The sequence below is a fragment of the Dermacentor silvarum genome, chromosome 1 (assembly GCF_013339745.2).
Source record: "Dermacentor silvarum isolate Dsil-2018 chromosome 1, BIME_Dsil_1.4, whole genome shotgun sequence".
In the NCBI taxonomy this organism is placed as follows: Eukaryota; Metazoa; Arthropoda; class Arachnida; order Ixodida; family Ixodidae; genus Dermacentor; species Dermacentor silvarum.
Window position 1 is genome coordinate 27,182,869 of NC_051154.1, and position 26,622 is coordinate 27,209,490.

General features: G+C 47.7%; 1 protein-coding gene across 1 annotated transcript in view; it reads left to right on the forward strand.

Annotated features, from left to right (window-relative positions):
- Positions 1-2,620: 2,620 nt before the first annotated feature.
- Positions 2,621-26,622, forward strand: part of LOC119458770 (myosin regulatory light polypeptide 9) — a 32,731-nt gene continuing 8,729 nt past the window's right edge. The window contains exons 1-2 of the mRNA XM_037720635.2: positions 2,621-2,760; positions 23,641-23,742. Of these exons, the coding sequence (XP_037576563.1) occupies positions 2,758-2,760; positions 23,641-23,742 (105 nt within the window). The 5' untranslated portion in view covers positions 2,621-2,757. The remainder of the gene's footprint in view (positions 2,761-23,640; positions 23,743-26,622) is intronic.

The window sequence follows — 26,622 nt, forward strand, 5'->3', positions numbered from 1 at the left end:
ATCATGTTCCTTCGTTTTATTGATTGCTTGATTGCTTGATTGCTTGATTGCTTGATTGCTTGATTGATTGATTGATTGATTCATTCATTCCTTCATTCATTCATTCATTCCCCATTTAGTTATTCATTCAGTTTTAACAGTTCGTGTTTTGAATTTCTCACTGTGTCGCCTGGCCAATCACCACCAACATTCATCCGACCAGCCATACAGCGCCAAACTCTTATGATAGCCTTTCCGGACAATTTCTCGCCATCAAACAACTCTGTTTATTTATAATGTCCGTTATCATATCTCAATGTAGAAGTTCAAAGCAGCTGTATGGTCATTTTCTTTTCACCAACTTTCTTCTCGCGGAACTCCAGAATTTCTTCAAGGGTTCTCGCATTTTGACGTTGTAACTCACGACCCAAGAGATTGCCAGTTGCCTCACCATTTACGTTATAGCCATCTTTTACCTCGTCAGGTTTGTCTTCATGATGAGGCGTAGGTGGATCTGGCTTACGGAAGGGCTGCTATGAGTCCAAAACTGAGGGGAGACTTTTTGTTTATTCAACCGCCTGTCTGCGCGTGCGTTCAACTCAGCGTAGACCAAAATTAACCACATTTCGTTTACGCTGACCTCGTTAAGACTGCGAAACATCCACATGCCAGCCTACTCACTACGCAGAGATAAAATTGCGTATCTTATTTACTGGCTACTCTGTACAACACAGCATCGAATGCTCGCTCCATTTTCTTCGCCCGGGCTGAACAACGCGCAGGGAGACAAGTCGAGCTCAGCTAGTCGTTCAATCTCGACGAGCGTGTATCGTGCGACAGCGCGACGAATGGCGTTAGGACGCGCCAAACCCGCAACTCGGTTCGTCGCTGCCGTGGAAGCTCAGCCGCTCTGCTTTTCTTGGCTCAGAGCCCCGAGGCGGCACCTCGGGACAATGCTGTGCGGATCATGGGAAGCTCGGGAGTGCGATTTGTTTTGATAGCGCCAACACGGCTACGCGCCCTTTCAGCCGCGAGCAGGGCCCTTTCTGGGGTTCCGCGCAAATGCGTGTCCTGCTGCCTCTGTTATAGTACGTGCATGCGGGTGCGTTTGTGTGTTTTCATAAGCCTGCCTGTAAAACTACGTTATTTGCTTTTTACGCGGGCCATCAGTTGTGCTGATTTCATTGCGGATGGCAAGTTATGATTATGAATGGGAATATAAAATTGTCAGTAAATATGTATTATCTACCTGACAGACTGACGTCGCGCCGACGTAGCTGCCCTCTTTTTTGCTTTATAACAAATTGACGTACTCATTGTTATCTTTGTAAAATATCTTTTTTAATGTGGTATGCTGTAAACTAGTTCTAGTGCTCTGAATATAACATGCTATACAGGTTCTGTGTAACAGATGACGATGATATGTGAGGTTTATTCCCGCAAGAACTGGGGATGGCCAAAGAGCGTTAACGTGTTACCTTCTTATGTACCGTCGGTCTTCTAAAATTACCTTCTTATGTACCCTCGGCCTTTGTTCTTCGTGAATGCGCTGAGCGTCTATTAGTATATCTGGTAATCCAGACGTAACGCGAAAGCATTGATCATTATTTCTCTTTCAATCAGTGCACAGGAGCGCAAATTGCGTTAGCATATTGTTAAATGAACATACTTAGAAAACCAACGAAAGAGCATCCCACGCTAATCATATTTTTTTTTGTATCGTAGCGCAAAATTTCTAGACTACAAATCCGACTGTAATTAAATATCGGTAGGCCCATGCCATCAAAGCGAGAGCGATTCTCGGCTGACGGGGAAGGGTTGCGCCTAAATGGGGCGCTGACAAATGGCCACAGCCTCCTCGCTGGCAGCCGACCGCGCTTGAGAAGAGACAGCCAAGGAGCGCTGCCACCACCGCTCACCACGCGCCCCATCAATCAGGGGGAACAAAGCACGCGGTCTGTAGCCGCGCGCTCTTCTACGCGCGTCACTTGGACACGACAAGCACCTTGCAAGCAGGCACACCTTGCAAGACAGGCCCGCCACCTGTCACGTTCTTCGGGGCATGTTCACACAACATCGACAAGCGACAGCAAGGAACCGATGTGGTCGATTTCCTCGATAAACATGCGTGTTCGCAGCCGACAAGCAGGCGACAGTGTCGCCTGCGCGTCGGCGGTCACGACGCTGGGCTCGCGAACCATTTCGCGTACTCCGCGCAGGCCTCGAGTCCCCGATGCGAAAACGAACCGTCTCTTTTTGGGTCCGCGAGTGACCGCGGTTTTTGAACCGCCGGTGCGAGACGCGGAAGCGGTCGGCGCGTACAGGACGCAGCTCACCCTTGACCCTGTAGTAGGTGGAGCAGCGGTGGCAGCAGCAGCAGCAGCAGCAGCCCTTGGCAGGACCCGGCGGCGCGCGCGGTGTGAAGTTTCGCGGGCCGGCTCCTCGCGACGGCGACTCAACGCGGCCGCTCGCCGAGCGCTTTTTAAGGGTCTCCCAGTCCGATACCGCGCCTCGGGAGCTTGCGGCAACGCGGGGCCGCCCGCTTGTCCACGCGCGGTGGTGGCGAGGGTGGAGTTTGAGCACTCCCGGGCCGGAAGCCGCGGCCGCGTGGGTGGAGAGTTGGCGAGCTTCCGGGAGCCCGGACCGGTTGCCCCTACAAGGAGCGCCCGGTGGGGGCGGACGGGCACTTGGGCCCCGGCGCACCAGTCCTGCTCGCACAGCCGTCCGCAGCAGCCGAGCGTTCTGACGCCTGCCTCGTGAGCCACCGAAACAGCCACCATGGTAAGTGGCCCGGCCGCTGAGGCTTTCTCACGCTGCGTCCACGTTTTGCAGGGCAGCCGACCATGCTGTTTCGTGCTCTCCGTCGGCCGCTGTCAAAGAATCGACAGCTTTTCTCATAGCCATAAGCTTAGAGTAGTGTGCAGTATACCAATGTATATCTGCCGCGAATCATTTTTAATTATGAAACCACTTATGGCCATACCTCGTGTTCTCTTAAAGACAACTGATGATTATAATTACAGAGTATTAATTGCTCACGCTGTTTCGTTATTCATTTCACTTTTCGTCCGGCCTTATCGCTTGTCAAGAACCGGTGATTTCGCACGAGTAAATGTAGTTTAGACTTCGGTGTTTGAAACATTGGCTTACGCCAGCGGTCTTTGCCTCGTGGTTTTGGATGTCACTTGACGAGCCGCTCGCTCATCAAGGGGGTGCCCTTGGCATTCTTGCGGCGGAAATCCAAGAGCCAACTTGCTGTAAACGATGCGCAGGCACTTCACGTTCGATGATCACTTGTTCACTTGTACGACGATTCACGTTCGATGATCACTTGTTCAGGAGCTTCTGATAATGCTTGCACATCACTTCTTGGTCCATTCCTTGTATTCGGATTTTCAACGGTTTGTCTTTATCGCAAGGCTGAAGATTTTGTAATAATACGAGTAGCCATGACAGTTGAGCATAATGTATTGCTTCGGAGGAATTGCAGTTCATACTTCTATGCTATGTAGAAGTATTACACTTTATTTATTTTTCCTTTTATTTGCCTCACTCTAACGCAGGGTGATTAATCCTGTACTAACCTAATACGCTTAAAGACTGTGCGTCGGATATCGTGATCAGTTGGTCTCAGTCAGCTTGACCTTCGCGTGGCCCTCTTCGAAAGTGATGATATAATAGAAAGTTACCAAGCGTACAGTTAGGTCGGCGCTCCATGGCATTCGAAAGCCGTTCGCTCGCTTTCGGCCACTTCAGAGAGAGGACGGGCACAGGTGGGGATGAAAACAGTGGGTCGGATTGCTTTGTCTTGGCACGAGGGGTATGCAGTGCTCTAGAGGCGGAACGCTCGTCGGGGGCCAAGCGAGCCAAGTTTGTTTCCATCCGGAGAAGCCTCGCACAGGTGGAGACAAGCTCGGCTCGGTGACGGATGATTGAGATCCACCAGATTAGCGACGCGTGGCGCCGTGAGGCGCGCGCTCACTTTGAAGCGCGGCGGCTGCCGTCGCCTCGGTGTTCAGAGGGGATTGTTTGCGCTCGAGTGTTAAGCGGTCTCTGCTGTCGTGCACTGTCCTCTGTTGCAGGGATGCCAGGTAACGGATATATAAATTGCGAAACAAACGAATGCGAGGGGGATGGGATGGCAAATCAGCAGAGATCAATCAAGTGTACCCTTGTTTGACTCTCACTGGATTTGTGGGATTCCTGTGGGCAACCTCACGCACATGCGGCTTCGGTATTAAAGGCTTGCAGAGGTTACGTGATCACTTCACTGAGTGAGACATCTTGAGTAAAACTTTGCAAAAACAATTACGCGTGTATTCATTCAAAATGCACTGAATGGGACCAACCTATAGCGCTGGCATACTCATGAGCCACACGAACTGTTTTGTAGCCTAAACTCAATGTTGATCGCGTGATAAGCGTATCGTAGATTGCTGTGCGAAGGTGGTTTTTTTTTTTTTCAGTCACGTTCCTTGGCCGCAATTTCCGCAGGGGGCTAGTTAGCCGTAGAGAGAAAAGAGAGAGAATGGGAAGGGTGGGGGGGGGGGGGGAGAGACAGCTCTGTATCAATTCATACTCCGGGTGGCACACAAAACACACGGACGAAGTGAAGGACTAGGTGGCATGAGCACTCGTGTCGTGTAGACCTCCATTTGTCAGTGTGTTTTCTGAGCAACTCAGAGTATGAATAAGTACCAAATCGGCCAGCTTTCAGTTCTTCTACTGTTTATTAGATACACGAGATAGGTACTGCCTCATTCTATTTGTTCTATAGCACCTGGAGGTAGAAGCAAGTTTCATTATGTATAAGATGTGTTCTCTTTAAGTCTAAATAAAAGTAAACACGTTTGCAAATTAGTGATTTTGAACAGTCGACATGAAAACGACACACTGACCACATACTACGACATGCTGGGGGCGCTTACTCAAGCGCGCAAAGGTATAATGCGACCTAATAGGTTTCTGTTGGCTGGCACGGCAGGTTGATGAATGCGAGGTACTGTGCCCTTAATTTCGTTAGGGCGACTGCGGTTGCCGTAGTTCGATACTATCTAGCCATATTAAACACAAGTTGGTTCAATTACACTGCAGGCTATCACCCTTCTGTATAATGATCGAACGCCATACTTCCAAAGCCGCAGAAGAAAATGAGAGCTCTCCATCTGGAAGTTGCGGAAGGGATGCATAAACTGATATGCTACAAGTATCATGTTATCAGCCTCATTGAATGTGTTTTCTTTCCTTAAGTTCTTACGTCCTTGATACGTCATTGCACATCGCTATTACCGCCAAGCATTCAGCTACTGCTTACATATGAGTAAAAAAAAAGAAAAAGAGAGAGAGAGAGAGAGAGAGAGAGAGATACATAGAAAGACTAAGGACTATTTCCATAAAATTGTGACTGCAAAAATACAATAGCCTGTACAGCTCTCTTTTGCACATGATGCCGCTGAAGTTCATGTTCTTGCTTATAATTATCACCACTTCTGCCGCATACTTAATTTTGCGCACAAAAAAAAAAAAAAAAAAGCGAGAGGACCAGACTGGCAAGAACACGAACACATGACACCTAGCCTCGTGTTTGTGCACTTTCTCCAGGCCGGTTCTTTTGTTGTTTTGGCTCACAAATTTAACAATGCTCAACCAACTAGCCCACTGTCGATTTTTTGCTTTATCATGCACGTTGACGAACTTGCTTCAACAAAGCTCAGAGCCTGTTTGCTGCGACGTGGTATTTTGCACCACCTAAAGCACGCCCTCTGCAAATGAAGTATGTTGCCTCCGAGACTACCATGCAGAACTTTGCGTACACACCCATCTCGGACGCACATATATGACGCACACGAGGCTTCAGATAAGCGGCTTCGCGAACGTGTGCAAACATTAAGTTTAACTTGCTGCGCAAGTAAACAGTGTAACGGAAGACATAAACGGCTATATTACAGATTGAATGACATCCCTGTTGAGTGTTTGAAACAGTCGGAATACGTTACAAATATCAAATTAAGTGAGATAGCGTTTATCTGTAACATTGACAAGTTCATTCGTAATGGCATCGGCTTTGCTACCGATGGTGGCAGATGCATAGTCTGTTACAAGTGAGCCGGCCGCTAGAGCGCGTGTGCTTCGTCACGACGTGCCAGTGGTGCGATGACAGTGAGAATGTCTGTAAGTTTTGGTGTAAAGACACTTACATGGGTCTGGGTATTGGCTGTGAGCTGATAAACGAGAAAACATCCTGTATTGAGTCTTGGCCGATGGTGGCTGTTGCCCAGAACGTACTAGGTGTGACAACATTTTAATGCACTTCGCCTATCAGAACAATATACGAGCGATCGATCCCAGCTTGAGTGCGCACCATTCGTTCGGTAAACTGCGGCATGAGTGGTTCAACCATCTCCTCTTGCATCATATCATCATCTATTGAAGAGGCACCTTGCATGTGCTTTTGTGACATGGCCGTAGTATACGGGAAGAAACTCATGTCATATTCAGCGAAAGAAATGTTTTAGAGCACAGCTCATAGGCGCCCGTTTCTTAGGCGCTCGGCGTCCCTCGTAACCGAGCGAACGAGCACAGCGAAGGATGAAAGAGCGAACGCGGAGCACAGTGGGGGATGAAAGACGGCGATAGTGATAAGAGCGTGAGGAGGAAAGCGTAGGAGGAGGGTATGGCGAAAGCGTGAGAAGAAAAGCGTAGTGCCGCGCAAGACGGGCTCTGCGGCGACGATCACTACGAGATGGCGCCAGAGTAGCGCGCGTCGTCTGTTCACCCATGACGCCAACGATACCATATATGGAAACAAAGCGCTGTGTGAGCGGAGGTCTGTCTGCGGCGGCTGCTGTGAATCGCGCCCACACGTCACCCACGCGCTGCCTCTCGCGATCTCCCGATTAGCGAGGCAGTCGCGCCACAGATCGCCCCGTTTGCAACGTTCCACACGAGACAGATTGTCCGCGCCAGCCAATATATCGCGAAATGAAAACACCTGTAGAGCTGCACTCAAATTTTGCATTAGGGGGTATCGTAATCGTCGGTGAATTTTTTTCTCCAGGGACTTTGAAACAGATGTGGATTGCATAAATTGGGGATGGGAAGGAGAAGGTCGAAGAAGTGGGGAACTGGCGGATCCAGAGAGGTCGCGATAGTATGTGATAGATACACAGAGAGTAACATATAGTTTATAGAGAAGTTGTTGCGTCGACCCATGTAAGGAGGGGAAGGTATGCTATACTGGTATTCTATAGGCACCTTGCGCGAAGCTTATAATTTAGCATGAGAAATAAATATTACTTTAAGAGTATAACTAATCTTTGGCCTCCATAGGGACTACTAGTGAACTGAACGGCGAATAGAAAGAAAAACCAGTCTTGAGATCAATATCTGCAATACCGAGGATTCGACATCATGCCTAACATCTGACACTATGCCCTTCCTGCACAGATGCCCCTATTTCAGAACAGAAATTCGGTTCGCTGTCTTGCCTTGAAATTTACTGTAATAATACGAAACATTCCTTGCCTCGTACCAAGCACTTTGCGATAGATAGGTTCCTCTATCGCACATAGCGTTTCGGGCATCTTCAATAGAAAAACCTTTCGCACCTGGTAGTGGAATTGAATCTAAGGTCGCCCCCCGGAATAGCTCGCTCGAACTACGATCCATTAGGACACAAACGCACACACATGCTTATCTTTTCTCAACTAGCTAGTAATTTGGGACCATTTGCACGTGCGTCATGTCGCATAGCAACAATTTACTTAGAACAACGAGAGCACGTGCAAGCAAGCGCCAATTTCCATTGGTCAGTGCCGCAGGAATGGAATCCATGAATAAATGCCAACCTCAGCACGATCATTCGTGCGCGTCACGCCGCATAGCAACAAGTTGCTTGCTATATAGCGAGAGAGCGCCAGTTTTTCCTGATTTCCCTCTGAGAAGCTAGCACCGCCTTCGGGACTGGCCCTCGTTCCCCAGTCCTCTCCCTGTGGCAGCTAGCGAGCGCTTTACAGCCTTCGGGACTGGCCCCTGTCGTAGCGGAACATGTTGTAACGTTTCTTCGCCGGAGTACACAATAAATCAGTCGTAATGTCATCGTCGTCGTTGAGTGTCGTTGTCGTTACACACGCGCTCGCGTCACACATACTATTGATCGAAATACACGGAAACGTCGCGCCATCTTGTAACTCTTTGCGGAACCCCAGACAATGCTAGATAGCCAGATACCTGTATAAAATGCTTCGCATAAAATAGATTCCCAGCGTGTGCAGAATCTGCATAATTTTATTAAGCAGTTTTTCTGATGAGAATGGAGTTTCAAATTGTTAAGTTGGTCTTCAATATAGTTGAATGCACGAAATATTATGGCAGTACTCACAACTAATGCAAAAGTTGTGTTAAACACATGTTTCTTACTGCGTAACAAGTAATTTTGCGCACTTCCAACACACATTGCACAACGAAAGTCTAACTAGCATCACGTACATTTTCGCCAGTTAATATGTAAGTTCACCACATGGGGCATGGCAAGAAAGTTGCCATGCCATATATGAATTTGCTCTATTTTCTGAGGTCGGCTACGCGTGTGATCTGGCAACGCGACAAGCACCCGTTTCAAACGCAGTCGTTTGTTCACATGAGGCGTTTCCCGTTGAAGACCCATCGTGGTTGGTTCTGCTTGGCCTCTTCGAACTTTCGCGATAAAATTGAGCACCGTTACATGCTCGTTTCAGTATACTCGAACCCTATGGAAGAAAGAGACTCCAGTAGGGCATGACCCGCGTGTAATGCTGGCCGCTGATATCGTTCTTTGCGTCAAGTACCGCATTTATTTCAAAGATGGCTCGCAACCCTGATATACGAGGCCAACAGCGAGGACATGCAGTTACGGCGAGAGAAAGAGGGATCAACTGATGGCGCTTTTATTTCTGGCGATGTTTCGAACACGTATATATTGTAGAGACAAAAGATCCCTATATTTTCCCAGACATTGCTTCCCCACCCGGCCCTTCGGACCCGGTGACTGAGAGTGCTTTCTTCGTTCCTTCGTCACATTCGGGAAGCTGCAGCATGTAGCTAGTCAAAGCCTGTCAGCAAGAATTCTTTGGCTCTGTAAACAGTTGAATTTATCGACGCTGCTCAGCGTTCTTGTCTTGCTTTGCCTGTAACTACGCTGATAGTTAATGTTCCCGAGTGTGGCAGCCAAGGCGAAAATGTCGGCGCAGTGCTCCGAGAATACTGCCGCCGTTTCGTGGTGCAAAAATATATCGCGCCGCTGACGCGAAGGCGCGCGCCGTCTTGCACACGTCCGGCCGTAAAACACGCCATGTCTGTGCAGCATTTTGTGCCAAGCGGCTCGAGAAGAATAGTTGGCAGCCTGACAGGCTTGTCCTTGTTGCGTCATTCTGGCAAAAACGCGACTACAGCGGCTCTGAAGCGAGACACGCGTGCGAGACACGTTGATACTTTCGCGTGGAGAACCATGGGAGGGATTCGGGATCCCGTTTCACCTTTGGAATTGAGCTCGCAGGAGGATTGCGAGCAAAAGAAATGCTTGGTCGAGTTCCAACTACGATTATCTGCAGTTTCTCCCTCATCGGTGAGCACTGGCTTAATGTGGAACTTGTTTTACTTTCCTTTAGGTACGCATTACCTCACTGTATACGAAAGATGTATTAATATCCCCGAGGTGCAGACGGCTGTTATTAGAAACTGAGCTGGCTATATTCAGCCCGAATGACAAATGCGGCTAAAGCCTCGTGTCGGACACGTGCGACATATCAAATTTACGACGCTCGGATGGAGCTCACAATAAATGTCCAGGATCTTATCGTCGTCGAGCAAATAATCAATTTTAGAGCGTATATATACAAACCGTTCGGGAAGGCGGTGCTGCTTCGCCTTCTCACTTTTGACTTTCAGTGAAGTCGCTCTCTCGTCTTCTCTATTCGGCTTACACAGTATAGCAGATGGTTTCGTTTTCTCTATTTAAGACAAACTGGATATTTTTCTACACTACCAGACATATCCCAATATGTGTCCATGTGCTTCGGTAAAGGCATAGTTGAGATCCGGTGGCCGTTTTGGTTTCTCACCAAAATGTTTCTGAGACAAGCATGACAAATAAAAAAAAAAAAAAAACCAAAAAACGGCTTCTTTTCGGCAATTTTAAAGTGCGAAGCACTTTAGGAGCCCGGGCTGTCGGCGTCTAATGTGATGTCATGTCGTCGTGGTCACGCGCAAAAACAAGATCTCAGAACAGGGTCAATGCAAGTGCAGAATTGATCAAAACCAGTTCAAAATAAACTACCATGGTTCAGAATAATTTAAAAGACAGGAATAATCAAGCATTAAGTGCAATAATAAGCAGAAACTCATGACAATGGCTTCCGAAACGCCAGTCTGGTACCAGCGCAGTGCAAGAGAGGGCACCACCACCCCACAAGCGCTCGATTCTACTCACTTGTGCAAGAATAGCACAAGTACAGAGTACTAGTTCACTGTAGCACAAGAATAACATAAGGGAAGCACCGGCGCATCCCTGCTTCGCACTTCCCCAGGTTTCACGTTAGTGGAGCTGCATTAGCGCTGGATTTGAACTACACAAGAGCACGATTTGAAACCAGCGCTTAATGTAGCTCCAATCCTGCTCAAATCCTGCGCTTGTGTAGTTAAAATCAACGGTGAGTTAGCATAAGGGAAACACCGGCGCATCACTGCTTCGCACTTCCCCAGGTTTCACGTTAGTGGAGCTGCATTATAGCGCTGGATTTTAACTACAGAAGCGCAGGATTTTTTCGTCTACGCACCGCTGCGCAGTTCACTAAATACCGTGCAAACATGTAATAAGCGGCGTGTATACGTACAGCCACCCAAATCTTTATCTAGCGTGCGCGAGCGCCGACTTGCTGTGCGCCGACTTGCTGTGCGCCAGCACCTTAAATTAGGAACAAACTAACAAATGACTATACTATCGTCACGAGCTTTGTGAGCATTAGTTAACCTCAACCGTTTCGCAAGTTCGTTTAATCGTAACGCATTGGAAAGCAGAAAAAAAAACGCATTTACATAAGCTAGCTAAAGATTTGGCCGGCTATACATGTCAGGTTTTTCAGAGAAGACATAAGTAATTTTTTTTTAAACTGCGCTGTCGAGATAAAAAGTTTATTTATATGGCGGTGCGTGACACACATTCAATTCATAAGAAACTTTGCAATAACCTCTCAAAAGACGTTTAAATAACCAATATTCGCTACATAAGCTTCAAAAATATTTATCTAGTGCAACGTTGTTACAAACGCGCTATTGAACCCAATAAGTTTTCAAGGCATGTGCTTTTCAAGGTAAGTAGGTACCTCTTGTCTAGTACAGTTTTGTTCGTCATCATGACCTTCAGGGAAATGCATCGGTGCTCCACCTACCTTATAAGCACCGCGGGCGAAAATTAATGTATTTCGTGGCGTGTATTTAGTAGCTGATGGTAGTGACAGGGTTCTAAGCGGATATATCATGTTTTAAAGAGACACTTTAGAGAAAATTAAGTTTAGATGTATTATTTATTCACGCCCTTTTACCACACAACAACAACAACAACAACACTCTTACAGCAAGAGAAGGCTTGATAAGCCAGAAAACACGTGAGAACGAGACACGGGTGCGACCCCGCATTCAAATTCCCGCGCAAGAAAGCTCACCATGACGTCGTGAATTTAGGTCAGGTAGAACGTAGGGCTATAGTTGAAAGGAACTCAGGCGGCGTTTTCTTGTTTGCGTTGCTCTTAATAAACTTCAGTTGCTAGACAGCGCTCGTCTTGTGTCCTTCTTTTTTTTTTCGTGTTGCTTTCCGCGCTGAATTCAAGTATTCAGTCATGAATTGTTACGGCGTCTGATCGGGCCTAGTTAGTTATCGGTAAATACGAACTACACATTGTATTTCAAAGAATAGCCAAAGACTGTACTTAGAAAGTGTCGAGAACCTCTGCAGCGCCAAGAATGGGCTAAATACGAGAAAATGCTTTGAAATCCGTGATGTTCCATTGAAGTAAACCGGCGCCGGGGTTTCGGCGAGAAATTCAAGCAATGGAAGATTGGCCTTCCCTTTGTGTTCCGATAAGCAACCTTTTACCGCGAAATTACCAAATAAAAATTACTTATTAGTGTAAAATGATTTCGTGTTCCTCTTTATAGTGTCCCTTTAGAGGCTACGGAGAACAAAACTTTACTTGGGCTAAATTGGTCACAAGGGAAGTAGCATACACTATTGAATCAGTATTGGCAAAGATGCAGGGCTCTTACAGACTACCGCCCCAGCTGATGAACTAGAATTGTGCTATCTGCTACAGGCAACCTTTAAAAATTTTTGAAAGTGTTCGCTGAAACACCCTGTATATAATGCGTTCTGAATCTGATCGGGAAGCAACCTTATAGTGCCTAATAAATCCGCATAACTCAGCAAAAATTGAAGAATGATTTTATCTGGAGCACATAAACTAAAGGGCTTGGAATGCACTGATTTCTGATCCGCTACGACTATGGCGTTGCGCTGCTGAGCACGAGGTCGGGGGTTCCATCCTCGCTGTGGTGGCCTCATTCAAGAGCCGTCAAAATTAAGCTGCCTCGATAGGAGCAGAGGGCGAGGAGGACATCGAGGCACCTTTGTCAAAATTAATCCAGAGTCTGGGGCCCCACTACGGCGTGCCTCATAAACAGATCGGGGTATTGGCACGTAAAACCCCAGAACTTAATTGCTTTCTGAAGGAAGCTTGTTTTGAGACTTAAAGTACCGGCAAAAAAGTGATGGCACAACTTTCGTATACGGTGGCGGCGCCACGCGGTTTTTTCATAAACCAGCGACGCGACCATCAGCCTTTGCGGAAGGCGCCACTGCTGCGTTTTAAGGCACAGAAAGAAGTGCCAGAAACTTTCCTTTCAATGCAGTTTCCAATTAGGATTATAGATGATTTGCAAAATAGTGCGTTCTTTCGAACCTCTTAGTAGAAAAAATGGTTGGAAAACAAGGCTTACCTACGTTGTCGTTATCAGCTGCAGGGGATCTCTTTTTTTTTTGCGGTTTGCCTTGTTTTCCAGCTCCATTTCCCCCCTTGCAATGATTGACGAATAAGCCATTTCTTCTCCGTTTAGCGTAAAAGGGTCTATCAGACCATTTGCAAGTTGGCTGCCCTGCAAGGCTGTTTTCTAATAAAAAAATGTCACATTTTCGCCCTAAGGGCGAAGCAATGAATGCGATAGCAACACAGCAATGTCATACGAAGTAAGGTGAGCGGCTTTGGTAGCAATATGAATGGTAGTAAACATGAGCTGATTAAGTAAGCAGGTGTGCTGCGGCGTAAGTAGACCGACATGAAGAGAGACTCGATGACCACGAGAAGGCGCGTGTGAAACGGTGGTGTTGATGAGAAGCGCTTCCCGTGGGCAGCGCGTGCGAAGGGACACACCTGCTGCACTGCCGACCCGGGCAGCATTGCATGTGAAGCGTGCGTTGGAAAATGTCGCCCGACTAGTACTAACTGAATGAACAAGCGTGGTGTGAGCGCGCACAAACAAACACGAATAGATCACACTGAATGACTGCAGACAACGACTTTTCAAAACGCTGGCAGCAAGCATACGCCGCAGCGGGCGAAGGTACGTGCGGTCTATCGCTTCAACGGAAACTGAGCGGCGAATGCACGGCGCATAAATGTCAGAGCCGTGTGGAGACAAGAGACGGTGCGGACGAGCGACGAGCGCGGTTGTTGGCAGAGTAGAAGTGCGCCCCCCCCCCCCCCCCCCCCCCCCCCCGCTCCCTCCGGCGCTGGCTTCCTGCTTCCTTGCTTGCGCGTGGGAGATGAGTGCGTTCGCTCTCCGTGATAGCGCGCGTCCCCGCACGCTTCCGCTTGGGCATACGGCGCGCGGCGCCGATTTTATCTATACGGAACCTCACGGCGACGGCGACGCCGACGGCAGAAATCCGGTTGAAGTGTCCATATAATTGCTATCGCAATAATAGTTGGAAGGCGATTCAACCTCTAGCTGACGTCGATGAAAGCAATGTATTCCTGAGCGAGTTGTGAGTGTGAACTACGTGACCCATCCTGGGAGGCCCGCAGCGTCTCCAACGACGTCGTCTGCGTCTTCGACAAGAGGCGCGGCGTCTCAACGACAGTGTCTCGAAACGCTAGCTGTCACGAGGGAAGAATGCGAGAACGCTCCCCTTACCACCGGTACCGATACCACTGCATTAGAGAGATATATACATTTATTACAGCGAAACTGTCTATTTCTAGGGTTCTATGCATTTTCGTGTCCGTCAACAGATCTGCGTGTGCAAAAACTCAGCTCCCGAATTTGATGCAAAATCGATTCATTCTATGCTTATACGGCTCATCACGTGGATATGCATTTTCTGTAGATTAGTCAATAGGCACCATTTACAAAATCAGTAGACTCGGGTAGATAATAAGGGTTTCTCAAAGATTTGCCGCTGTGCGACCCGCGTCGGCCACGTGCACGCTCGCACCGCCCTCCCTATGTCGTCGTTCCAAGCGCTTGCGTGCCTAGTTTCTTTCCGCTCTAATGGCGTGGCGGTCCCGTACGTCGCTCGTGTGTAGTTTCCTCCGGTCCCCCTGACATGGCGGTAGTCTTCCACGCGAATCTATGCTGCCGATCAAGACCGCCGATCAAAATAAAAGTGTGTGCGCGTGTGTGTCTTCCGGATGACTTCCGTCGCCGCTCAAGAGAAATGAAATGTGCTCACATCTTTGATCTAAATTCTGTGTCACCTCTATATAGTGTGCTAAACTGCTTCGCTGGTAATCCACCTCCAAAGCAATGCAAGGCGCGTGAGTTTTATTGCGATAGCAATTATATATGGACACTCCAAAGCGGATTTCTGCAGTCGGCGTCGGCGCCGCCGTCGCCGTGAGGTTCCGTATGGCGTCAACGGCGATGAAATCGTCGCCGCGCTCCGGACGCTGTATGTGCGAGTGAAAGGAGCGAAGGACGCGCGCTTTCACGGGGAGCGAACGCACGTCGGATAGCAAACGCGCGCTGTGCGCCGTGCTCCCTGAAGGGCTGCAGAATTAAGCGTCTCTTTCCTCCTTTACAATCACCATATATAGAGAGCAAACGTGACCTCTTACGTCGCGCGAAAGGCCGTGGGGGGACGGGAGGGAGGGAGGAGGCGACGTTTAACTACGGCACCAAATGCGTATTTATATAAAAACGTTGCGAGGCGAGAAGGTGGGTAAGATTTCCGACGCTGCTCGACGAGTGTCCCATGCATACTGATCTCGTCGAAAACCTCCGAGCCGCCCCCAGAGGCACCGGCAAGTCACCAACGCCGCGCGCGTTCGGTGCGAACGCGGGCAAAACGCCGACGGTGTCGACCACAGTTCTGCGCGTTGCTGGTGCTGCTGCATGTCCAAGTTTATACAGCTGATAAAAGTACTATCCTTACTCCGTATAGCTCTCTACTAATTTGCTATCGCAACTGATGCTTCGCCTTTCGGGTGAAACTGCGACATTTAATTCATTCATTCATTCATTCATCATATGCGTACAGTAAACGCGCCTTCTTCTGACGCACGAAAGGCCGTGGGGGGGAGGGGGAGGGAAGGGAGGCGACGTTTAGCTGGGGCACCAAGTGCCTATTTATATCAGAGCCTCCGGCAATAGTCACCAACGCCGCACGCATTTTGTGCGAACGCGGGCAAAACGCCGACGGCGTCGACAACAGTTCTGCGTGTTGCCGGTGCTGCTGCATGTCCAAGTTTATACAGCTGATAAAACTACTATCATTACTCCGTATAGCTCTCTACAAATTTGCTATCGCAATTGATGCTTCGCCTTTCAGGTGAAACTGCGACAACTTTTTTGAATTAATTAATTTATTTATTTATTTATATACTTATTTATTTATTTATGATTCTCTCAAGGCCCGGAGGCACTACAGAAAGGAGGATAATACCTAACATACGCAGTAAAATGTTAGCAAAAAGCATTGCTCACGGCACCCTTGAGGTTGTTGTAATCTTGGATGTGAACGATGGAGGCAGGAAGGTGGTTCCAGTCGACGCATGTCCTGGGCTGAACAGGCTCGTCCGGTATGCTAGCACTTCGACTTTGAAGTTATGCTGGGTGAAAAAAAAATATTTTTCAGAACTGGGCTATAATGGTAGATTTTATGAAAAAGGCAGAGGCGAAAACATTTACGACGCGGTGAGAGGTCAAATAAATTTACAGTTTTTTCATTTCTGTAACGCTGACATGACGGGAATAATTAGCGAGAATGAAACCAGCTGGACGATTTTGAATGCTTTCGACTACGTGGAATAATGTGATTTGACTAGGGTCCCGGATAGAGGAGGCATATTCGAGTTAAAAGTGAGCCAGGGTTTTATGTTAATTTGAGCGAGGTACGTGTAGTGTTGAAGTTCCGGCACATGCGGTTAGTGTTGCTAGTAACGCATTCAATGTGGTTATGCTATGACAGGGTGTTGGAAATGTGCAATAAGGTACTTGTACGAGGCAACAGGATACAGAAGAAAGCTTTTAATGGAACACGTATAATCTGTGTTATCTTCCGAACGACACGCTACGCGCATAAATTTACATTTGGCTGTGATTAATTTTGTGCACCACTTGTTACACCACTCAGGCACGTGGTCGAGGTCATACTGGAGTGTTTGTCAATAGGTTTGGTATTTTACGGTACAGCACGCAGTCGTCTGCAAACAGTTAATTAAGATGAAGTGATGCAGTTTGGAAGATCCTCAATATACATTAGAAAGAGAAGTGGACCTAAAACCGAGACTTGTGGCACACCAGATTTTAATGGGAAGAGTCTGAAGAAAAGTTATTAGTGGATACATACTGGATACAGTCAGAAAGAAAGTCTCTAATCCAACAAACTACCTTCGGGTCAATATTTAGAACACCTAATTTATGAATGAGTAAATCATGGGTAACGGTGTCTAACGCCTTCCCGAAATCTAGAAATATACAATCAGTGTCGTTTCCATTATTGTGCTAAGTAAGGGTGGAAGTCCTCTGACGGAGGAGCCCTTATACATGGCCTCTGCGCGCCGCGTGATATCCTGGGCCCACCGTATTAGACTGAGTTGGGCCCCCGGGTCCGAGTTTGATAGCGCAGCTTCCAAAGAGAAAAGGGTGGGTGAGGGGATATCAGAGTGGTTGGGAAGGTTAGGGCACCCGCGCTACCTTATAGGGTTGCCCGAGAAGGGGTGCTACGATAAATCTGAATCTCGCTCCCGGTGGCATAGCACCGGTACCAGATTAATCTTCGGGATCGGCGCACACTTATAGACCGGAATATGGCCGGGATCGGCCCACGAAAGAGGTTAGAAACATACCAGATACCGAAAAGTCGGGACAACTCGCCAAGAACGACACTCTTTAAACACGCTCGCCCACAGACTGCATTTCCCCTTCTAGTTCGGTCCCCCCAGGACGGAATTTCGCGAACACAAATGCTTTCCGAGAAGAAAAAAGAGGGTATATATATATATATATATATATATATATATATATATATATATTGTTGCCATTCATCAGCCTTTACTACGGATAAACCCTCGCGAGGTAGAGATGTTTGGCGGTGTTACAGGATAAGCTTTTGCATGGGTAACAATACTGTGTTATATAGTATGTTGTTTACAGCATTTCTGTTGGAAAATACATTTCTCGCGCACCCGCAGAATATTTCTGAAAGTGGTCCCTTCAGATTCAAGTTTATTGTTTCATTAGCGGTAGATATACATATATAGCTATATACAGTAAATATATAGTATAAGTTTAGAGAAAACAGGACATTGAGAGAAACAGATAGTGATTTTGACATTAAACCGCTGACAAAAAAGAAACAAAAAAAAAAAAAACATCGAGTGAAACAAACAGAAAGCTGGAGGCAGCTACCATACCCAGTTCGCCATGTATAAAATAATGCATCATGGTCCACGTTCAAAATTCCGGTCGCACTATTCCGGCGTCTGAAGAGCCCAGAAAGTAGAGTTACTGTATATGTCCCCCAAGCGGAGCATACAAAGTACCCTGTCTAAAATCCGCAGCACCAGGTCTCTTTGTCGCCGCTGCCCAGTATCTTATTTCCTTGTAATATTTCTCAAGGGCAGAAGTGGAATCGAAAAGAGAGGGGGTGATTTCGTTCGCTGCTTGTCGCAGTCTTTTGATCAAGGGAACGCAAGGAAGCAAGCAACATCGTCAGGATACCCGTAGAGTCTGTTCGTCATCAACGTGCAAAAGTTAAAAATTATTTCCTTAAACGAGCGCAAAGTGCATTCGTCCCAGTTTTCATCATTATTTCACACTTGTAGACACGCTGTGGCAAAACATGCCGAGTTTGACAGCCCTCGACCAACATCAGCTGAACTAAATATTCTCAATGCTGAGGCGTACAGCTCAACCTATAAGTTTTTTCGCGTTTTACTGGGCTGCATGCCTGATTATTTTGTGCGTTGTAGCAAACTCGCATTAATGCTTTCATGGTGCGTTTGCAGTATTTCACAAATTTATACAATTTTTTTCTGTTACGACAAAACTTTATCGCTTCACTATCTACGAAATGAAATATATCTGAGTAGAGGTGCCGCGTGGAGAACTCCGTTCTCCTCTAAAGACCGAGATAATAATGATGGCTCGAGGCTCATTTGGGGAAATGGGTGAGGGGAGGGCGATTGGGATACGTCACAAGCTTCACATGCGAAGCCTCATACTTTGTTAAATGTTTTTGGGATGTTATCCCATGGCTTCTGCAGACACGCATGTCCGCCACGAGCGATTGCGGTGTTTTGTCACTTTCTTTATTTTAATGTGTACTAAGCCACGCACCATCTATAAATGCTGTTGATACACGAAATTTTAGTTTATTCGTCAATCATCAAGACTGTCGTTTAATTTTTCTCGCTTACTCCCCAACAATGACAAAAAGAAAGAATGAAGATTAAAAAAAAAAACTAGTATTATTTCGCATTTGCAAAGGCGGCCAACAAACTGTGCGATCACATTTGGCAAATGAATGTGCGAATACTTGAGCGATTTCGCATGGTTGCATTTCTGGTCGAGGCCCTTTTGTCAGGATCGGAAGTTGTTGGGGGGGGGGGGGGGGGGGAGCTCACGGCAGGGTGCGGGAGACGAGGCGACGTCAACGACGTTTCGGTAGAGCGGGGCCACAATGGAAGTTCTGGACGCTCAGCGTAGGGATGTTTTCGCTGCCTTATCTGATCCCCTGATTTGGGAGGTTTGAGCAGAACATTTAGCCAAAATATTTGCACTTTACCCGTGCGCACGCTTTGTTCATTTCGATGATGGCTGACGAAATGACCTCCACGATTTCACTTTTCTGTTGAACTTCAAACCCCACTGAAATTAGTCATGCCAGTGTGTGGGTGCGCCAGCTCAGTCGTTGAATACATGTTCGCTCGATCTCTTCAGTCGCGCCAATCCAGGCACCTTCGTGACTGCGCTTTCCCGCGGGAAAAATAAGAGGATGAGGATGTGCGAAAACACACTGCACGTTGCAATCGTGAATTTGTACTGTGTACAATCCGATGTGGGCAGAGTGCAAAAGCCGTCGCATGCTTGGTGCACATTGAAGGGGTTCCACACTCTCTCAAGGGTGCTGCTTTGGGACGTTAAACCCGAACGATAGAGCGAATGATAACCAACCAATCAATAAATCATGTAATCAACCACGTACCGGTGCTAAACGAAAAGAAGATCAGGTATAGCAGGTATCAACAATAAAAATATTAAAAATCATGTCTAGATCATACGAGTCTCATAAACTGTGGAATTATAAAAGTGAGCAGAATATTGGCAAAGAAACAATGGCATGCCAATGCGAACTGTGTGCAAAAAGAGAGAAAAAAAATTGGGGCTGTGGGCTAGTGGTGAAAACGGCGCACTGCGTCGAAAAAACAGCTCTTGGAAAACAAGAAAGAAAGCTTAAGTGACCTGACCCCCCAGCATGGCTTGGTGAAAGCGACCAGCCCGCCGCACACATTGCTGCCTAATCAACAGTGATCGAAACCATTGCTGCCTAATCACTGTTGATCGAACCTAACCGCTGATGCCGATGACGAAAGTAGCAGATGCACGCTGCTGCCCGGCGGGGATCTTGGAAGCGGATATACTGCGATAAAGCCCCCCGAGTAGTGCATGCAGCATTCCCACATTTCGCAAAACAAACAAAGCTGTTTTAAAGTTTGCTTAATTGCTAGGCTAGTTTTTTCATATCGTAGCGTTTGTCCTGTTTACGTATGTATTTCTATGTCGTTCACCGTTTTCATTTCGTGCTCATTAATGTTTTCCGTAAAAACGTCACCCAGTCTGTGCATGCAACTCACGCACACCACGACATCACCCTTTTGCCAGCCTCCTGCCCTTCCGCAGTTTAAAGAAATAATTAAAAAAAGAAGAAGAAATAAACCAAACAGAGACGTTGCTTTATCTCTGAAGGAGTTCCTGGTCAAGACATTCTGGCCTGACTCTACTGCAGACGCACCAACGTCTCACTACTCGTTTTGGTTGCACAACTGTTGCACTTTTTTTATTGCGATAGCAATTATATGGACACTTCAAGCGGATTTCTGCCGTCGGCGTCGCCGTCGCCGTCGCCGTCGCCGTCGCCGTCGTCGTCGCCGTCGCCGTCGCCGTCGCCGTGAGGTTCCGTATAGATAAAATCTTCGCCGCGCGCCGTATGCCCCAGCGGAAGCGTGCGGGGACGCGCGCTGTCACGGGAGAGCGAACGCACTCAATCTCCCACTCAATCTCCCACGCGCAAGCAAGGAAGCGGAAAGCCAGCGCCGGAGAGAGCAGGGGGGGGGGGGGGGGGGGGGCACTTCTCTGCCAACAACCGCGCTCGTCGCTCGTCCGCACAGTCTCTTATCTCTCCCACGCGCAAGCAAGGAAGCGGGAAGCCAGCGCCGGAGGGAGCGGGGGGGGGGGGGGGGGGGCGCACTCCTACGCTGCCAACAACCGCGCTCGTCGTTCGACCGCACCGTCTCTTATCTCCACACGGCTCTGACCTTTATGCACTTTCTGTTGAAGCGATAGACCGCACGTACCTTCGCCGCCGCGGCGTATGCGCTTGCTGCCGGAGTTTTGACAGTCGTTGTCTGCAGTCATTCAGTGTGATCTATTCATGTTTGTTTGTGCGCGCTCACACCACGCTTGTTCATTCAGTTAGTAATGGTCGGGCAACATTTTCCAACGCACGCTACACATGTAATGCTGCCCGGATCGGCAGTGCAGCGCTACAGGTGTGTCCCTTCGCACGCGCTGCCCACGGGAAGCGCTTCTCATCAACACCACCGTTTCACACGCGCCTTCTCGTGGTCGTCGAGTCTCTCTACATGTCGGTCTACTTACGCCGCAGACCTGCTCACTTAAATCAGCTCATGTTTACTACAATTTATATTGCTACCAAAGCCGCTCACCTTACATCGTATGACATTGCTGTGTTGCTATCGCATTCATTGCTTCGCCCTTAGGGCGAAACTGTGACATTTTTTTTACACTTAGTCGCTTAAAAAAATATTGCGTAACAAATACTTCATTGCATTTACGAGCCAATATAGTATAAAGAATCATCACTAGATCCATTCGCTATAAAAGTTTTGTCGAAATGAACGAAGACGTGTTCATGTAGTGAATTACTTGCGTTTAAAAACGGAAAGATTAAATGACACAAAAGCAGGTTGCTTGCAAAGTTTGCAACTAATTAATTAAAAAAAATTACAAGCCACGTCAAATTTCTGGAATTGCTTTTTAAAACCTGGAGACTTTCAATAAGACAAGTTCAGACAGCTCCTCTTTCAAAGCTAAATCCTTTGTGAAACCTTTCTCGAGAGTAAAAATAGTAGCCTCACCAACTGAAAGAAAACAAACTGCGATCACTGATGTGCAAAGTTTTGGCGCACTGGCCAGGGCTGGCATCAACCTCAGGCACCTTTTTGTCTAGATATACGTAGTTGAGTGTGCCGACTACTCGTGACATTTTCAGTGTGTTTGATCACAGTAAAATAAAGAAGCTATAAAGATCATAATAATGTTAAAAAGTACGGGGCTTTACGTGCCAAAACCACGATCTGATTATGAGGCAGGCTGCAGCGGGGGACTCCGGAACATTTTGGACCACCTGGGGTTTTTTAACGAGCACCTAAATATAAGTAAACGGGTATTTTCGCCCCCATCGAAATGCGGCCGCCGTGGCCGGGACTTGATCACGGGACCTCCGTGCTTAGCAGCCCAACACCATAGCCACTAAGCAACCACGGCTGGTTGATAATAATGTTTACGATGATGTAATTGAGCAGGCTCATTGCGTGTGCCGTTTGACAGTTCCCAGTCATAACCGAGTTCCACAGGTTGGTGTTTTGCAAGGTGCCTGTTCATGTTCGATTGACAGTGAACCCCCGAATGAACGACTCCAGCACATTAATATGGAGAAAAAATTGTTACATGTAACAGTTAAAGGGCTACGATAAAGCCAACTCCTGCAAGCACACATGGCATGCTGCAAACTTTTTTTTTTCGTTTGTTTAGCACATGGAATGACTCACGTTCATTGATATTAATCACAACGTTCCTACGGCGTCACGAAACTTTAATGTTTACAGTGCGTTGAGTAACCATGCGAGGATCATCAATAAGCAATGAGCGACGATCGAGATGCCGAGTGTCATTTATATGTCAATAATGCCCGATTTTGTTTGAAATGCGTTCAAGGCTAGCCGAATACCAGAATACTAATTCTGGTATTCATCTAGCTAGGGTAGAACCAGCTCATGGCGTGGACAAAAGAAATTACGATGCGAGTACATGCCATTCAATGAAAGGCTGAGAACTGCCACTTGAGATACGCACGCTGCCCTGTTTTGCGACGCCCTTACACATGCATATATAACATGTGTTTCCTTTGGGCGTCTCTGGATTGTGGCTTTGGAACATAAAACCTAATAATCTAGTGAAGTTGTCCTTATGACATGCACTGAAATATACGCTTTCCAGAAGGAGACAGAAAGTTCACGCACTGAACTTGAGCGCGAGGAGGTTATAGTTTATACCTTGAGTGTCACAGACCACGAGACTCGGGCGTCAACAGATGGTTTTAACCGCCCCTCAACTTCTTGTGTCTCTCGTACGAGGCTGAACAGAGGCTGTGTCCGTGCTCTACATCGCTTTGCCCTGGGTGATGAATTTGCACTACTGTAGCCTAATCACGTGGCACAAATTAGACCACGAGTCAGTGGCAGCGAAAATTCAGGCAGAGTTTCACAAACCGCATTTACGCGAAAATCATTATGGTCGGCCTAATTAATCAAAAAAAATTAATGCTATTTTGAATCGGCTTTTGTTTAATTGGCGCACTCCTATTTTGCGGACGAAGAACGCAGCCGATGTCACCGAGGGCTCCATTTGAAAGGTCGTCGGAGGGTTTCCGTGAGCTCGCGTGCCACACCTCCGTGAAGGCCAAAATAAGCGGGCCCAAAAAGCGCGGGGTCGTAAGCGCGAGGTCTGACACTCGGCTTCTTGACAAAGGCAGCTCGAGAGAAGTGTTGCCTAACACTCGTTTTTCTTTGCCCTTTCCCACCACCTCCTCCCCCTCTCTTTTTGGTGCAGTCCAAGCGCGGAAAGAGTGACTCCACCAAGAGGCGCGCCCAGCGGGCCACTTCCAACGTGTTCGCCATGTTCGAACAGAACCAGATCGCCGAGTTCAAAGAGGTGGGTGCAGAGTTTCCCGCGCTCCAAATTTGGCGCCCTCACCGGAGTTTGGGCCCTTCTCGTCGTCGGAAGAGGAGAGGCAGTGGCGAGAGTGAACTCCTCCGGGTGCCAACAGGCTAGCCTGCTCGCCAGTCGGTCGAGGCCCAGCCAACCCGGGACGGCGCGCGCGGTTTTTGGGTCCCTGCGGTGGCAGGCTCGGCTTTCACTGCGCCCTCTGCACGACGACGGCAGCGAAACCATAGCCCGCGGCTCGCACGCGCGTCAGCCAGCCGCGGTGCGTGACACGCGCGAGCCGCCTCGAATGCCTGCTGTCAACTCGCTGCCTGCGCGTGCCGCTACTGAGATAGCGGCACAAACGCCGCCGAAGCGCGCGCTCTTAACATCCCCACCGGTGGCCCCCCCGCTCAGTGGTTGCTAGCCGCTCGACGCCAACATTGCGACACCCATGTTCCCTTCTCGTCCTTATGACACTCACCCCTCCCACTCCTCCACCAATTTTCTTTTTTTTTTTTTTTCTCCTGTTCTTCCGTTTGGTCTGAATCGAGCCGAAGTATGCCGTCTGGGAGCGCCGGCCCGTGCGCGCGTTCTTTTTACTGTTCCGAGTTATGGCGTCGTCTTGTGTTTCGCGCTCCGTGTGCGCGGCTGGCAGACTGTCTCCTGGTGCGACACATGGGAGAAGATAGGGACAACATGAAAGCTTTTTCGTCAACCACGCGTCAATGTTTCTGCGCCCGATTTTAAATCGCGAATTCGTACCAACGCACGAAGGCGCGAAATCAAAGTCGCGTGAACAAGACAACACGAGGAAAAATAAAGAAAAAAAAAAAAACGAATCGGCACCGGCACTTATTTCTGGGCGGAGTGTCCCAAATTAAAGCGGTCCCGATTTCAAGACAATGGAAAGCTCGCGGAACCAACTGCGCCTTGCTACAAATTACGCGCCCTAGTCGTCATTATCGATCCTATCAAGTATCAATGCGCCTACCGGGGAAAAAATGATTACAACTTAATTACGCTTTCTTTATGGCCAGAAAAGTTGTATACCGCCGATACTCGGGAAAAAGAAATAAAGAAGACATATATCTACCAAGTGGACTGTCAGTCACGTTTTTTTTTTTTTCCAAGGCTGACTATAGAAATTTAAAGATTTCCGACTGTTCTTTTGTCATTCTTCTTGTTAGTATATTTTATTTCTTCTTCTCCTACCTCCTATAACCCCATTCCTGGCATATTCTCCTTGTTGGGTTTGTGCCACTTATCTTGGAACACCACGCAAAATTTAGCTTGTCAACAACTTCCTCAATGACGCATCAACCATTCCATCATTCAATAAACAGTTTGTTATTTATTTTAAAAATATTTTTACAGAATGAAAGAAATAGTCACTACTTTGGTATGCAAGTTATGACAACACACAACTCATTACATTCTTTTAGGGTCCTCCACTATTTTTGTGCCATGGCCTCTGCCGACTTTGTGTCATGTCCTCAGCGGTATGCATTTTTAAGTTTTATAGAATTTTTCAATATCACCTGTGGCAGATAGCATAATTGTTGTCCTTGAGCTGGATTACTCGAAGAGGCGGCCTTTACTAGCACGAGAAATCGAAACACATTCAACCACTTAACAAAACTTCACTAATTATCTTCTTAATTAATTACATTACGGCACATAATGCAATTTACGAATTGAAGCCGGTGAGCTTCCAAGACGTATCCACTATGAATTTGCAGGGTGACACCTGTCTCGAGATATTATTTCCTAAAGTGTGGAATGAAACGCATGGGCGTTCCAGTTACTTTTCCGGGGTTTTGTTAAAAAATTGACTCGCCATCTCGGCCCCGCGAAAGTGGATGTCCGGCGGAGCTGTTGAAAGCCACCCCTACAACTGATGAGGGGCGTATGCATTTTGTAAATTCATTCTGGCGCCATTTTGGAAATTCATTCCCTGTGGAAACGCTTGCAAACTTGCCGGCTACAATTCGTAAATTGCAATATGTGCCGTAAAGTAAATCATTCAAAAGATTTCTCGTGCAAGTGATGTCCGCCTCTCTGAATAATCCAGCTTAAGAACTAGAATTATGTTATCTGCAACAGGCTATTTCTAGAAATTCCATAAAGCTTAAGAATGATCACCCTGTATTGTGACGGTCTGTTGAAGAGCGGGTGACAGCAAATGTCGAGCATGATCGAGGATTCAGTATGCTACTACTGCGGCGCTTCAGTTAAAATTACCTTTATTATGATTCTCTTCCCAACTGAATCTACGTAGGCCCAATCGCGCTGCATGACATACTGGTGATCGAATTCTCACTCGATCGAGGGCGCCTGGTCACCAAAAAAACACACCGTTCGTAATGCGACCTCAGAGCACAGTTGGTTGTACGTCGGTCCCTTAGACGCTTCAAACCATTCGCTGCTGAAATGATTATAAAAAAATGTCGTACATTACATTTGTAACATTCCAACAAAGAAATCGGCAAACAAACAAGATAGAAAGCCAACCGTGTCCTTAGACGGACATGGTGGTCGCTGCATAATCGCCTTAATCGATGGACGAGGCCACGACGCAGTCGTGCATTTTCGGCCCTCCGCGCCGCCTTTTCCTCTCGGCTGCTTCTAGGGATACAAATTCACGGGCATTTTTTAGGGGGTGCGGCCCACACCGCGAGATCCCTGGGCGTCCCGGTTTCATATTTATCGGAGTGAAGCATCTTGCCGCTATCTCCGCGGTGTTGTGACATGCTGCGCCGAGTTGCTCATTGCAGCCAGGCGGTGGCGACAGCGGTGAGTATTCGCTTTGAAGGCCGCCGGGCCGGATGTCGCTTCCGAAAGAACAAAGCCGGGTCACGCTCAGCCTTTCCCGTCGCTCCCCCCGCC